The 14,667-nt window shown below is 30.0% G+C and overlaps 2 protein-coding genes and 1 long non-coding RNA gene across 5 annotated transcripts; 1 reads left to right on the top strand and 2 right to left on the bottom strand.

The window, feature by feature from the left end:
* Positions 1–339: 339 nt before the first annotated feature.
* Positions 340–2,669, bottom strand: LOC132912458 (DNA polymerase epsilon subunit 2). Its single transcript, XM_060969891.1, has 4 exons — positions 2,208–2,669; positions 1,565–2,108; positions 767–1,450; positions 340–689 (listed from the first exon to the last, which is right to left on the bottom strand). Exons 1-4 carry the CDS (start codon positions 2,273–2,275, stop codon positions 414–416), a joined length of 1,572 nt encoding a protein of 523 aa, XP_060825874.1. The 5' UTR covers positions 2,276–2,669; the 3' UTR covers positions 340–413.
* Positions 2,670–2,957: 288 nt separating this feature from the next.
* LOC132912468 (uncharacterized) lies at positions 2,958–3,886 on the top strand. The gene is made up of 2 exons (XR_009659213.1): positions 2,958–3,531; positions 3,593–3,886. It is a non-coding gene; the product is annotated as an uncharacterized LOC132912468 (long non-coding RNA).
* Positions 3,887–4,237: 351 nt separating this feature from the next.
* On the bottom strand, positions 4,238–13,880 carry LOC132912463 (cyclin-dependent kinase-like 4). Of its 3 annotated transcripts, none has more exons than XM_060969897.1 (6): positions 13,527–13,880; positions 8,426–8,615; positions 5,609–5,956; positions 4,993–5,259; positions 4,725–4,883; positions 4,238–4,513 (listed from the first exon to the last, which is right to left on the bottom strand). In XM_060969897.1, the coding sequence occupies exons 1-6, from the start codon at positions 13,607–13,609 to the stop codon at positions 4,364–4,366; spliced, it is 1,197 nt and encodes a 398-aa protein (XP_060825880.1). In that variant the 5' UTR covers positions 13,610–13,880; the 3' UTR covers positions 4,238–4,363. The 3 variants fall into 3 exon arrangements, with proteins under 3 accessions (XP_060825880.1, XP_060825882.1, XP_060825879.1); XM_060969899.1 differs by lacking the exon at positions 13,527–13,880 and adding an exon at positions 11,645–11,732; XM_060969896.1 differs by lacking the exon at positions 13,527–13,880 and adding an exon at positions 9,701–9,989.
* Between the last annotated feature and the right edge of the window lie 787 nt (positions 13,881–14,667).

Genomic DNA, 14,667 nt, shown 5'->3' with positions numbered 1-14,667 from the left:
TACAAATTTGTTAAGCAGTCTGAAGCGAAATGAGGAGAGTGTTAAATTTGCCTGAGGTGTATTATGTTGATAATATTAAACATATTCGATCATAAGAGTCATTAAGTTATTCTTCAATATTATTTCGTTGCATTGCTAAACAACATGAACCAAGAAGTTATCCAGTATTCTCAATGAATAAAATAAAATTATTTTTAATCATAATTAAATTATTTAATAAAAACTAAATTATTTTCAATAATCGAACTTGATTTATGAGAGCTGTGATGTGAAAAAATATACTGTATAAAATTGGCATGCAACTGTTTATAGAGGAGTAGAAGGTACAGTAAATTACTGTTATTATTGAATTTACAAAAATATTTTACTTGTTAATACTTTATTTATTTTCAAACGTTAATAATAATTTGTTGTTAAACACCATCCATATCTTTGGGAATAGCACAATGTTCAACTAAATTTAGCGCTGGAACGTATACTTTGAAGGAATGGTCGTTTTTTGAAAATGATCCTGGATTGATTATATGACAATTAGAATAGGTGGTTTCATATGCTTCAAATCCGTCTGCAGTTACAATGAGATCCGGAGTAGGATATATTTGTAATGCATGGTTGTATTTCCAATATATAGGTAACATTGGGAGACTTAAAGGAGTCAAATGAGATTGAGAGATAATTGATTTTGCATACTGAAACATTTATCAAAAATGAAGTTACGTATTTTTATACAACATACATAAACAATTAGTAACATAATAAAGCTTACATGATCGTGGATATTCCCTTGAAATGGAAAGTAAAGAGTATTCCTGCACATTTTCGTTAAAATATCTCCCCTTAGTACCACAATTTCTTTCGTACAATACTGAATTCTACATGGATTAGTAGCAAATATTGCTCCAGGTATATTTTTTCTAAAATCTTTTGTAAGATTTTTGGGCAGTGGCAATTTTGGCAAAATTTTTGGTGATCCAATATCATCTGTTGCAGGTACAAAAATAAATTTGGAAGTTTGGTTTATATCTGGATATTGTATTATTATATCAGCAAGATTTTTTAATCCCTCTATCAATTTTTGCCTGCTTGACGGTTTTGCAGGAAAACTTAAAAAATGTCCACATAATACAAAAGCTATAGGTGGATATTCAGAATATCCTTCCAACATAATTTTAAATTTGCGTAAAACAGTTTTATCATCCAACCACATTTCAGATACAAAAACAATCATTCCATCTTTGTTACTTTCTTCATAAGTTTTTAGTTTTTCAGAAAGTTTTAAAGAAAACTTGCTCAAACCACCAAATGTGTTAGTATTACCGAAATCTACACGTGCATTACTAGATGATTCTGCTGGTGGAAAACCTAAATTTTTCACATGTAAAATACCGTCCTTGAAATCTCCATTAGCTATTACTATAGAGCATTCCATGATCAAACCATCCTGAAATCTGTATACAAATATTAAGGAAAGTGCGATTAACAGATAATTGATTTAGCATACTGAAACATTTATAAATATTTATTTTTGCATAAATTATATAAATCTGGAGCATCAAAAGGATATTGCTTTTTGTAAATCAACTTTTATTGTACCTCCTGTGTCTTCCAAATAATATTGACCTTCTACTAATTGAGAGAGAAGACCCATAACATAAACATTTCCTTCTTTACTTCCACTCAACAGATGTTCAATTGGTACTAATTCAATCCAATCTTTCCTTCTTTCACCAGGCATTGGAGGAGTAAATAATTCATGTCTCATAGTTCTGTACCAAAGCAACTCAAATCTATCTTTAAAAAGTATGGATTTATATTGTGCTTCGGCAACCAAATTTGGTATTACAGTGTCCAAAACAAATTTGTTCTCAGACAACTCATATTTGATTCTAGGTATATCAAATACATCTATAACATTTAGTATTGTTTCTGTATCCTTTAATGCATTGGGTTTTATACATTCTTCTATTGCTAGCTTCAAATTTTCAATGGTTATCTGTGTATCACTTAAATTTTGAGCTAAAACTTGCTCTATTACTTGCATCAGCCACATTTCACGTTCATTTTCTTCTACATTTAGAAGTTCCTTAGCAAGTGAAAGGCTAAGTTTCCTAGACAACAAAAAATTTTATTCGTAAAAATTAAGAAATAAAATTAAGATTTGGTATACTTACATGATATTATATGTAATACATTAAAAATTGATATACCTTGAAAGTACAAGTCCGTATAACGAAAATGTACTTCGTACCGCATTTATTAATTTTTCACCAGGCATAATTACAGATGATTATATTACATTTATATACATTATAACTTACGGAAAATATTTCTTTCAGATTCGAAATATTGATAATATCATAAAATTAACAATAAATAAAAATATAAAATAAACATTAAGCTTTCATATGACACTATTACTTTCATCTAATCAATCTAAAGTCTAAAGAATATTAAATATTATTGCAACAATTTCCCGCTTTTTGCTGAAATATATATATGTGACTTATGTTATCCTAAAACCATCTAAAATTTCCACTTACAAAATATTTTCTGACTGAACTTCGTTTTAATGGGAATAAAACTATTGCTATTTAGTAGTTTTCAATGCGTAGAATCTGAAAATGCAATTTTTATCTTTAGAAATCCAGCGATTCAAAAGTTATGCGTATATAAAGTTGAGCATTTTAAACGTATTTAACAGTTTATTTTGACGTCATTGTTGCCTTCTATCCAAGATTTGTCCAATGAGTGGAGTCGCTGGCTGTAACAAGTGTACGTATGTGACAGGCTACGTTAATATGTCAATTTTTAACAAAGTTCATTTACATTATGTATCAACACTTTAATTATTGACAAAAAATGTTTAACTTTACATATGCGTAACTTCTGAACCGCTGGATTTCTATAATTAAGACTTGCATTTTTAAATTTTACGCATTGAAAATTATTAAATAGCAACAAAAAAAGTCAATAATTTAATTTTCATTAAAATAAAGTTTAACCTGTTTTCTTTTTCTAACTGTATACATATTTATGTAGTTAGTTAATTTTTGTTCTCTTTGTAAGAATTGTAAGAATTGGTGGAACGACGCTTTGGCGTCGCTTTTGTATCAGAGATGGTGCGTTAAATTCCCCTATACTGTATAATCTGTCCAACGAGACAGGGCAGTAAATGTAAAGAAAACTTGATTGCTGCGGTTGCAACTATTGGCTGCTGACTAGTGACATTCGAGAGTTACACTATTATTTATTATTTTAACTGCATAACTTTTCAGCTACAGAGTGTTATAATTAATAATTGATAAGTGACAATTATCAAATTAGTACGAAATGAAATTCATGGAAAGTTTTGATAGAGCATATAAAATATGATTAGCCAATCAATTTTAAGTACATTTAATATATTTAGGTTATGTATTATATTCAAGTAAATTACAATCAAGTGTGTACAATTATATTGCGGTAGATCGTGATTGTAATCTATAAGCATTAAAATACATTGTGATTAATTACACATTGATAAAAAATTTTGTAAGTGATTATGAAATATATCTTATTTGCAAAAGATATCTTTTATATATATGTTTTTCAGGAAGATAATATAAATCAGGTTTAGTATACATATAAGAGATATAGCTGGATATTTTCTGTTTTGCATAAGTGTAAACAGAAAGATTATATAAAAATGGATTATCAGTTATGGGTGATTACTGCTGCCATTATTGGTCTTCATGTTGTGTGGTATAAAATACAACGTAGAGTACCAGAAGAAGATCAACGTCCACATCCCTTTGTAGCAATCTATCAGCGGATTATGAAGAAAGATAGTACATAATTAGAGATAACGTACTTTTATAATGTTTAATAAATGTTGTTAGTATCTAAAGTCTGTGGTATTAAACTATTTTAATGAAGTAATAATATTTATTCAGCATATAATATAATAATATTTATTATAGCATAAGAAATAGGATGATAATGATTAATAAAATTAAGAAAAGATAAACTTATGTGAAAGGCTGTATTTTGTAATTAACTTTCAAGAAGAACAATCTATTAATATGTATGTACCTTATAAATATTATACAATAATATCATTTTATACAAAATTTTATTTTAATATGTATATATAATATAGATACAATATATATATATATATATATATATATATATATATATATAATATGGAAATCATACTAGTTAAACAAAATCTCTTCAGAAGTTATAAACACAAACGTGCAAAACAAAAATAAAATTTATTAACAATCATTAATTGATATAATGAAAATCTATAAAGTTTAAGTAAATAGACAAATAAATATATATGTATATGTGTATAAGTATATTACAATCACAGAGGAGCTTAATTACAGCCTTTAATCATAGGCAGATGATCGAAGTCCTGCTGCTGATGATGCATGGAGGAGCTTCTCGGCCGATTTTCATTTTGACTATGTACTGAAGCACCAGGCTTGGGAAGTTGAGGTAATACCATTTGACTGTAATTACTATTCTAAAATACAATAGATATACAATAGGTAAGGGTATGTTTGTTACTTATTTTGTATGCAATATATTATCTTGTTGTATATTTTAGTATTTGATATAAATTTTGTAGTAAGAAAGATGTCATGTATATTTTCTATCTGGTTCATTATTCATTGTATTCTTGTTATTATAAAATATATAAATATATATAATATAATATAAATATATGTACATACTCGTGATTGATCTCGATACTTTTTAAGCTTATCAAATTCCTCCATTTCAACTTCGGGCATTTTGAAATGAAAATTTTCAAAATAAGAATGTTGTAGAAGCTGTTCACAAGACCATCTTTCGTCAGGATCTTTGTTCAAACATTTCTTAAGAAAGTCAAGCTGTTAGATGAAATGAATGGAATCAATTAAATCTTCCTATGATCAATTTACTAAAAATTTTGTATTTAAACCGTTTATTTAAGATAAAGGAAGCAATGTAAAAATTCACCTGTAGAATTATATTGCCTCTATTAGGTAGAGCAGTTTCGAGGGGCATGAGGGTTTGAGGAGTCGGTAAAGTGATACCAGCGAAAAATTCATTTTGCTGAAAAATAGCTATGTGTCTCGGTAATAAGTCACCAATAGTCCTTCGAATTAAATACAATTGATCCACGTCTGATTTTCCTGGCCATAACGCTTCTCCACGTATTAATTCTGCGAAAACACAACCAATTGCCCATACATCGACTGGTGTACCATATTGAGTATCTCCTACCTGTTGAAGAACACGTTCTCTTAGTAATTAAAAATAATTTAATTATTATAATACAAGTCAATAAAATCTAGAAGTACGAAAAAGATCCAAGCAGAATACGAATAAATATCATTAGTGAATTAATTAATAAAATACATTATTTAAACGAATCAAAAAAATATATAATTTTTTTATTAGTATGCTGGATTATCTATATTAATTTTATTTTTTGTTTTAACCAATTTATCATTAATGTCACGCACAAGATTTCAACGATTAAAGATAATGAATTATTAATAACAAGTGCATATAGAATGGAATCTTAAAAAATTAATGGAAAGAAATGATTATATTATGTAAAAAAAATTACCAGCAGTTCGGGCGCTCTATACCATCTAGTTGCGACGTATTCTGTGTAATTTTCACCAGGACTGAGCATTCGTGCGAAACCAAAATCGCACAATTTCACTACGCCATCGGCTGTAATTAAAATATTTTCCGGTTTCACATCCCTGTGAACGCAACCTAGTCGATGACAATACGCGATGCCCTGAAGAATTTGCCATGTAAGCTGCTTCGTAGTGATTTCTGGACACCCGCTTGGATATCTCTCCATCTCGTTTAGTAGCGTGTACTCGCAGTATTCGAAGACTAGGTGCAATTTCCGTTTCCGTCTGAAGACCTCCAGAAGGTTGACCAAATTCGGATGTTTCAGATTCTAGAAATCAAATTACCTTTATAATCAAAACGTTTTTTAAATATACTACATGTAATACAATGAGTTTGGGAAACTCAAGGATTAAACAGCCAACAGTTCAACTTTTTTTGGTACAACGGTATGAAAGTGACACATAAAAGAAAGTTTAAGATTGATACATTATGAATTACAATAATTTTTATACTGAAAATTTTTTATTATATCGTAAGGTAAAACTACGCGAGTTAAGTATAAGATCGTTACTCAAGTGTTACGTTGATTCGAAATAACAGAAGTCGCGTAGGATATTCTTCGACGTTCGTCCGTGTTGACGATTGTATAAAGAATGAATGAGAATAATCTTAAGAGTCGGAATCATGAAACCGTTAGGGCTCGCTAGCCCATGATGCAGGAAGGAAGAGGGCTTCATTTATGTTATCTTCAAGTGTTCGCCTTCTCGTCTTGAAAAGTTTCGCCAAAGACGACGAAGGCCCGGCGACTGTTCCAGATATTTGAGTTTCACGTTTTCTTACAACATTGATAACATTCATCTATTCTGCACTATATGTATATTATATTTAGGTACATAATTATTTAGAAATCTGCCGCCATTTTTTATTTCGATGAGTTTTTAATATATTGTCGGGAGCATGATTCTAAACAACTTTTTCCTATGCAGTGCTAGTTTTCGAAATATTCGCAAGAAACAATTAGTACCACTACAGTGAATTCTGTCTATACAAATGCGTCCGTAGCAATGTGATGGCCGCCTCGTAGCGCGCTGTAAATTTAATCAATTTCCGTTGCGAATATCTTTTCATATCGTAATATGAAAATTTAATTAATTATTTTTCGATACTCTATATTCGATTGACAAAATCATTTTGTCGTTGGAACAGATTTTTGAAAAAATTTCTTACAGTATCGCATCACATGTAATCGTGAATGATTATTTAGATTTGTAAAGTATGGAATAAAAATAAACAAATCAATGGGTGATGAATATATACAGATTGCCAAGCGATGAACGTGTCAGCCTTACTTATGACTGTATCATAAATACATTTACAGAGCAGAATTCATTGTAGTACTGACAGTTTTTTCAGTTTTCTACAAATATCTCGAAAATTAGAAGAGTCTGACGGTAATATGCAAAGAAAGAAGTTATTTAAAATTTTGATTTCTATAACATATTAAAAGGTCATGTAAATCTAAGATGGTGTCAGTTTCGTAAATAGTTACCTTCTTATAATATATAAGCTTCCTTTCACCACACCGACTTCAATTATAATTATATAATTAATAATTTATATAGATAATAATCTAATAATTTAATAATTAATAGATAATTTCTGAATATGTGTAGAAATCAATATTATAAACAATTTTTTCCATATATATAACTATCGCTCAACTTTAGTTTCCGAGATATTCCCAAAAAATTGTTGGCAATGTAGGCACCATACACAATAAATATTGCCAATAATTGTGCGTTCCTAGTGTATACGTTAGTATTGGCGTTAGTATTCTTATCTTTTTTTTCTGTACTTTATATAGATCTTGAATATATTAAAAAATCATTGAAATCAGAAATTTTTCGCTTTGGTTTGTTATTGCAGACAGCGTTTGCGATTAAAAATCGGGTGGAAAAGAAATCATTAACATCACGCCTCGTTTTGCTGTACGGACGAAAGAAGATATCCTTGAGGCGAAATGTCAGAACAGAGTGGACGCTCGTTTGAATGCGCATATGTTTGGAAGAGAACTGATTATTTCTGATTATTTCGATAAGGCTAGGTCATCGAGAGCAGAACACGCTAAGATATTGACCGCCACGGTATTGACCGTTGGCCACTTCTTGCAGTCGACGTCGACGGTGAATTTATATTGCTACGTTGCTGTGCAAGATCACGAATTTTTCTTCCACGAGCTGATCGATATTTTTAAAATATTCTAAGACATGTTAAACATCTATATTTTAATTAAGACTAATAATACTTTCGAAAATTTCTCCATATTTGTTGAACGAAGTTTTCTTAATTCGAGACTAGCCAGTGCGAGCTTTAGTACCTTCAGCTTGTAAGGGGTCGTTCACTTGAAGGTATATGCATACATATGTATATACGTAAAGCGCTAGAACCATGTTGGAAGAAGAGAGAAGTAACTGCTGCTCTACTCTGTGATATTATATGATCTCCGTCTTCTTTCAATTTAAGTCATTTTATCATCTCAAACACAGTATATACGTATCAGATTGATAAATAAAATATCTAAATTTTTCGGGTGGCGATAATATTTATGATAAAGATTACGATGATACAGAAATTTTGAAATAATCATGCTTGTTTTGCTATATGGCTACCATGTGACTTATGTAGTATGATTTGACAATAGGTTTTGCAGTAACAATAAGTCAAACGATAGTGATTATATCGTATAGGTGGTCTAAGAATTTTACACATTACTGTATTTTCAAGCATAACGACTGACCTTAAGGAGCCTTATTTCACGTAGTGCGATTTTGCGTATAAGAGGATCATCTTCAGTTTGTTGGAACTTTTTAACAGCTACCAATTTTCCAGTTTGCCGATCTCTACACTGGAAGACTACACCGTAGCTACCCTCGCCAAGACGCGCCAGTCGTTCGTATCGGTCCATCGCCTTGCTTGGCGCGCGTGACCTATAAAAAAAAATAATTTCTTTATAAGTAATAATTACAATTGGTTACGAGATATGGCAATATACGTACATAGCCCAATGAGACATCGTATTTAAATATTTATAAGGAAATAATGTTGACATTGAAAGATAAGAGTATATATATATATATATATATATATATATATATATATATATATATATATATATATGTACTTGCTGATTGTACGCATATTTCTTTATATCATAGTTCTTTATTTATCCTTTTTTAATGTTTCACCGTTTCACAGTGTTGTGTTTCGATTATTTAATTACGTGAAATTTGAAACTTATATTTCGATGCGATCATTATTAAAAGAATTATGGAATAGCAAGAAATCGCGAAACACCGATATTTTTTACTAGTAGTTCTATATCGAAGTATGTGACACAGTTATGAGTACGATGCAGATGATATCTTCTGTGACACGGGTGTTCCCATTGAAGTGCAATGACAATCGCGATTCATGAAATACATTTCTCATATCATTTATTGGATGAACAGCGTAGCATGTAGTTACATACATAACTCTTGATTCTAGGACGTATATGTACACTAACGATTAGAAATGAAAATGATTCTTAAGTTGTTAATCAATGTTGATTATAATCTTGTTAATGTTTGAAATGAAGCAAAAGAACACTTTTGAAAAAGGTAAGTTACTTTCTTACTTTGCCGCTGTATTCAAATATGGCCAAATGAGGAGCTTGAAGGATAAGTAATAAATACAAACGTATTTAATTTGGGGAAACTTCTACGATTTGGAGCTTTTTATTTTAAATAATAAAATATCTTATTGTACGTAGCCGCAAAAGTTTGTAAATTTATAATAATATCTTCTAAGTAAATTATGTTTTATTTTTTGTACTTATACATATTCTTTTTGGTAACAGCTTCACTTTTCCACGGATAAATGAGGAAAATATAGTTTTGTATGCAAATGCAATTGATTCGAAATAAGTGAAAGTGTCCCCTATCTGAGTATTAAGGTATGTGCAACTTATATAGCTTATATAACAATAGCGGATAAAACGAAAGTTTCTAGTGAATTTTTGGCTCGTACATACTTTTTATATTTGGCAAGACATGGCAAAGAGGTGAACTGTTGCGCAAAGAGCATGCTAGCACTGTAAAGGCTGCGGACCAGACTGTATTCTCGCCAATGACCAAGGGTCAAGCTCCCCTGTTTCGCTTTATTCGAATCGGAAATCAGAGCGCAGGCGCCCTTGAATCGTGTAATACAGACCAGCTTGTGTAAAAATCTCATGTCTCCCGAATATTCACATGAAAAATGTGTTATTTTGTATAGTGAACAAATGTATAAACAAATTTGTTTTTTATTTAATACTCCACAATGTTTAGTTTTCGATATATTTCTCTCATTTACGTCAATAATTTAGTTATTCTTTTGTAAAACGTATTTATATTGTTAGTTTTTTATTTATCTTCATATTTCTCTAATTTTAAATGTGCAGTGAGTCACAGAAATATTCGTATTCTTATAATTATTGAATTTAGATAACTAATATTTTTTTTAACAATAAACACTTTGCATTGTTTATCGATGGGAATATATATGTAATAATTAAGTTTTTGATCGATATATCGTTTATTGAAAAACAGCAATTTGTTATGATATAAACTTTAAACATCAAATGAAATTGTAATTACAGGAGTACGAATGCTTCTGTGACTCACTTTATGTATATATTATAAATCGCACAAACTTTTAGTGAAAATGTTTCATTTTGGATCTGATATTTTTGTTTTTGATAAAGACTGAAAGGTTATGTAGAACATGTGCGTTTCGTGAGTCCATTGGAAGCTTACCAAAGCGGCACACGCTGCCCATAGTTTGCAAATCTTAAATCGTTGACCATATCGAGACAAGTGGAAACAGTTCATCAGCATATTCGTGTCTTTTTAGCGTTACCAAAGTCAGTGGTTCCGGATATTCGATAATTTAGCTATCGTTAAACAGTTAAGACAGAATTAACTTTTAATCGACAAAAAATGCATCGCTGCCATCAAAAAGGTTAATGGTGTTAATTAAAAACGTTTCAACTGCCCTGCAATAGTATCATATTGAATTGGCTAATTTCGTGAGTCATAAGAATCGAAAATCTATTAACTTCAGTTAATAAGGAACAGCTTTCAGTTATCGTCCCTAGTAAGTAAATGGATTGAAAAATGGTAAGAAATCTTTTAAAGAAACCTTCTTTATCGTTGTAATTAAGAAAATGATGTCAACATAAATGATGTCACAAATATAGTCTGCTGAAGAATAATAAGGTTAATATCGTTACTGTTCTCATCAAATAAGTCGCGGGTTACCGTCGAGTAAAAAGTAATAGAATTGATTTAGACCTTTCTCTGCGTCGCGTTGCGTTAAATTCATGCAACAATTGTAAATTTTATCTGCTCACAGAATATTTATTATTATATAATTCTATTATTCATTATTTATTGCTACTATAATTATAATCACAATTATAATTATTATTACATTATATTTATTATAATTATAATTATATTATTTGTTATTATTATTGTAAATCGTATGTAAAGTAAAGTTCTACTTGTTACAAATGTTAGTCGTAATACGAAACCTATAACAATAACATTGACAAGAAGAAATTGATAAAACTCCGATTTTATTTTCATTAATAATATACGGTAGCTTTCTCCATTATGTTGCAAAAATGGTTCGAATTGTTTGATAATACAACCTTTATTATTAAAGTATTATTATTAAAATTAATACGAGACACATATTCTTATGCAGGAAGTTTCAGCAATAAGAATTGCTTGATTTAGATTGTTGTAAGAAACAAAATCTCGTATCATATGAAATATCGTATATATCATATATATATAATATTCTTATACATAAAATTGCGAAAACAAAAATTTCCTAATTTATATTGTTCAGTCATTTAGAATATTTGTTATCGTACAACGTTTCTTTTACAATTTATTCATATTTATTTGAACAATTATTTTATACGTACAAAAGTCCCAGAATGGAGTTCATAGGATTTTGATGTTGAAACACCTTTATTGTTGAACATGCCGAGCGCTACTGAACCCGCTGAAAGACTACTTTACGTTACTGTTGACTTCTTGATTATTGATAATCGATATTAAGTTGCCATATTGTCCATGTTTAAATGACGACCATGAACCAAGGTGGATTGTTTTTAGTGTAGAAACGAAGTGACGCAAATTATGCAACTTTGCATCGAGTTTAGTGGATTTAATAAGACTAGTTCGAAATCATATTTGAATAAAATAAACAGTTTAATTACAACATAGAATAATTGGAAATTTTAGATATGGATACGTCATTTTTTCTCTAGAACTCTGACAATAAGTTTAATGTAGTAAAGATTATATTATGAATGCACTAAGAAGGATATGAATTACACAATGATGAAATATTTAGTGGCAGTCGCATATATTGTAAGTTTATGGCAGAAAATGTAGAACTATCATATGAAATATTTATTTTTCGACTAGATTATCTTAATATCTGTAGACATAACTATATTAACGAGAACTACAAGAAACTAATAGAACCTAAGAGCTCACTAGATTTTGAAAAGATGTGTCAAAATAAAATACTTTTTTCTATCTCATTACTTTATTATTATGTCGATATTTATAAAATTGTGTCGAAAACTATTTTCTAGAAATTTTATGTTATTCTTATATTTATGACAAGGTATTGAACGTATAAAACCAGCTAAATGTACATAATACTATCCGAAAGGTGGTATAATACTACTAAAGTATTACGAAGTATAACATTACAGAAGTAGTTTAAAATTTAATATATCTTAATATTTAATGTAATAATATCCTATAATAATTTTGTACACTATTTTTGTCATTTAATTTTTACGTCATCTTTGTATTATTATTCTTATTATCTGTAGTCGTAATATTTGACACGTTAAAGCAGTATCTTTAAAGTAATGAAACTTCACCCTTTGACATTTTAATAAACTGTTCGACAAACTACAACATTGTGTAGAAATTATTGTTTTGCGCTAAGAAAATTATTCTACATTAGGACTAGTGTTAAAATTTTGTTGATGCATCAACTGTATTTAATGGCTATTCACAACGTCTAATGTATACAATGTGTCTTACGTGTTTAAACTACATAACAAATATCGATCGATTCAATTCAATGTCAAAGTTAAGTGTTATGAAAAGAGTAAATCTTCAGATTTCGGTCATGGTATTCTTTATTTATATTTTTCTACCATTCTTTGTTTTAAAAAACGTAAAATTATTTGTAAACAATAAATTTGCAAACAGTAAATGTGAAGTTAAGCAAAATAAACAGAAAGAAATTCTATTTTCAAATAAAACTGAAAGTGGCCATAAACTAAATAAAATAGAAAAATGTCACAAAAGTACCATCATGTCATATGCATATTAAAATTCGAAAAGATGCCACGAATATATTCACAGATATTCAGATTACGAAAAATAATATATTGGGTTGGCAACTAAGTGATTGCGGATTTTGTTATTGCCATCTAATGACAATGTCATTAATAATACGACTACTGATAATAATAACCAAATAAAACAACTTAGCATTTCTCATAATTCTCTAATATTATATTATATCTAATATTTTATTGTCAATAAAAATGAAAATGCTATAAATAGAAATTAAATAAAGAAAGGATTTTATTCAATTATTAACAGATTCTCTACCTGAGAAATCATCATCGTCACCGTAAAGCGATAGATTATCAGATTCAAAACTATTCCGCAAAGAAGACAAAAATTTTTAATATCGTGTAAAATTTTATGGATACTAAATATGAAAGGTTGAACAAAGGAAAGATTCGTAAAAAATAGTCACGTGTTTACCTCCTTGGTAGCAGAGGTAGTGTGCTACCTAAAAGCCAAAGCTTTCTATCTTGAAGCCATTTGTCCATGCGAAGGCTTCTCATAGAAATTTCGTCTGTTTGATGGAATATCCAAAATGCATTGTTGAGAACCTCACTCTGACTCTTCTTGATCGCGTCTGAGGTGTCGGCATTATCGATAAAAATACCGTGCGGTATAGTAGTCGTATTATTACTGACAGCGGTACCTTTCACCAGTGAATCCAACCGATTAAGTGTTCGACCATTTGCTTAACTACGTCACTGAGACTGATCAATAATCCGTACGAGTTGCTAGCATTAACTAAGGACAGAATAGTCGTGACATTAAATGGGACTTCGTGTCTCTTCTGTTCTGTTGGTTCTGAAATACCAACGATCATATTAAAAGATCTCGATGTTCATATACCCAAGTCTAGGGAAATTCATTCCGAAATTGAGTAGTGAAAAATCAACGTGGAAGACAAGAAGGTTCTTGTTCTACGCATGCCTGACATAATGTGAATGTCTCAGACAGAGACAGAGATACTCTACTCATCTCTATCCACCTCGCAAGAACGTTGACTTTGTTGATCTTTCATGTGAATTTCTCACGAGTAGACGCGATTCAATCTTCGGACGGTTTTCCCTAGCGAGTGTCGAGGCCTGTTTATATGATCGTGAAAATACCGAATTGAAAAAAGTTAGAGAGTTTCTTACGCCATCTATAATTCGCTACGGCAATCATAGAAATTAATACATTCAACTTAATCCTCGATAGTAATGCAGCCAATATAGTATGCATATGTAGCTATAGAAGCTACGTTCGTTAAACTCTTGAAAAAAAGTCTGTCATTCTCCTATGAAAAATATTGGCAGCAATAGACTCCAACTTGATGTAAATGAATACACACTGTTATTATTTTTTTAAGTATTCTTTATTCTCTAATTATCAAAAATGCAAGAAGATATTTCACATGAAAGTTGTTTCATTTAATAGGGAAACGTAATATAATATTAGAGCGAGCTTGTAAAAAAGCTATTTCCTTTCTGATTTCGATGATTCTTTAATATGTTCTATGATCTAATCGATCGTCGTTGGCCGGATTCTTACGACATCCACGCGGTGAGCGTGAACGCGAGTG

Source organism: Bombus pascuorum, chromosome 12, assembly GCF_905332965.1.
Source record: "Bombus pascuorum chromosome 12, iyBomPasc1.1, whole genome shotgun sequence".
Taxonomy (NCBI): domain Eukaryota; kingdom Metazoa; phylum Arthropoda; class Insecta; order Hymenoptera; family Apidae; genus Bombus; species Bombus pascuorum.
Note: the sequence above shows the minus strand (reverse complement) of the source record. Positions and strands in the feature narration are given on the sequence as shown.

Bases quoted from the DNA above. Each gene is read 5' to 3' on its own strand.
- LOC132912463 (XM_060969896.1), bottom strand. From the start codon at position 9,900: ATGAGATTTTTACACAAGCTGGTCTGTATTACACGATTCAAGGGCGCC. The intron at 8,616-9,700 runs GTATGTACGAGC...TTTTTTTTATAG, and splicing joins TGTCTTGCCAAATATAAAAA to GTCACGCGCGCCAAGCAAGG. The intron at 4,514-4,724 runs GTATGTACATAT...ATTGTATTTTAG, and splicing joins AGTATCGAGATCAATCACGA to AATAGTAATTACAGTCAAAT.
- LOC132912458 (XM_060969891.1), bottom strand. From the start codon at position 2,275: ATGCCTGGTGAAAAATTAATAAATGCGGTACGAAGTACATTTTCGTTA. The intron at 2,109-2,207 runs GTATATCAATTT...TTTGTTGTCTAG, and splicing joins TACGGACTTGTACTTTCAAG to GAAACTTAGCCTTTCACTTG. The intron at 690-766 runs GTAAGCTTTATT...TAAATGTTTCAG, and splicing joins AAGGGAATATCCACGATCAT to TATGCAAAATCAATTATCTC.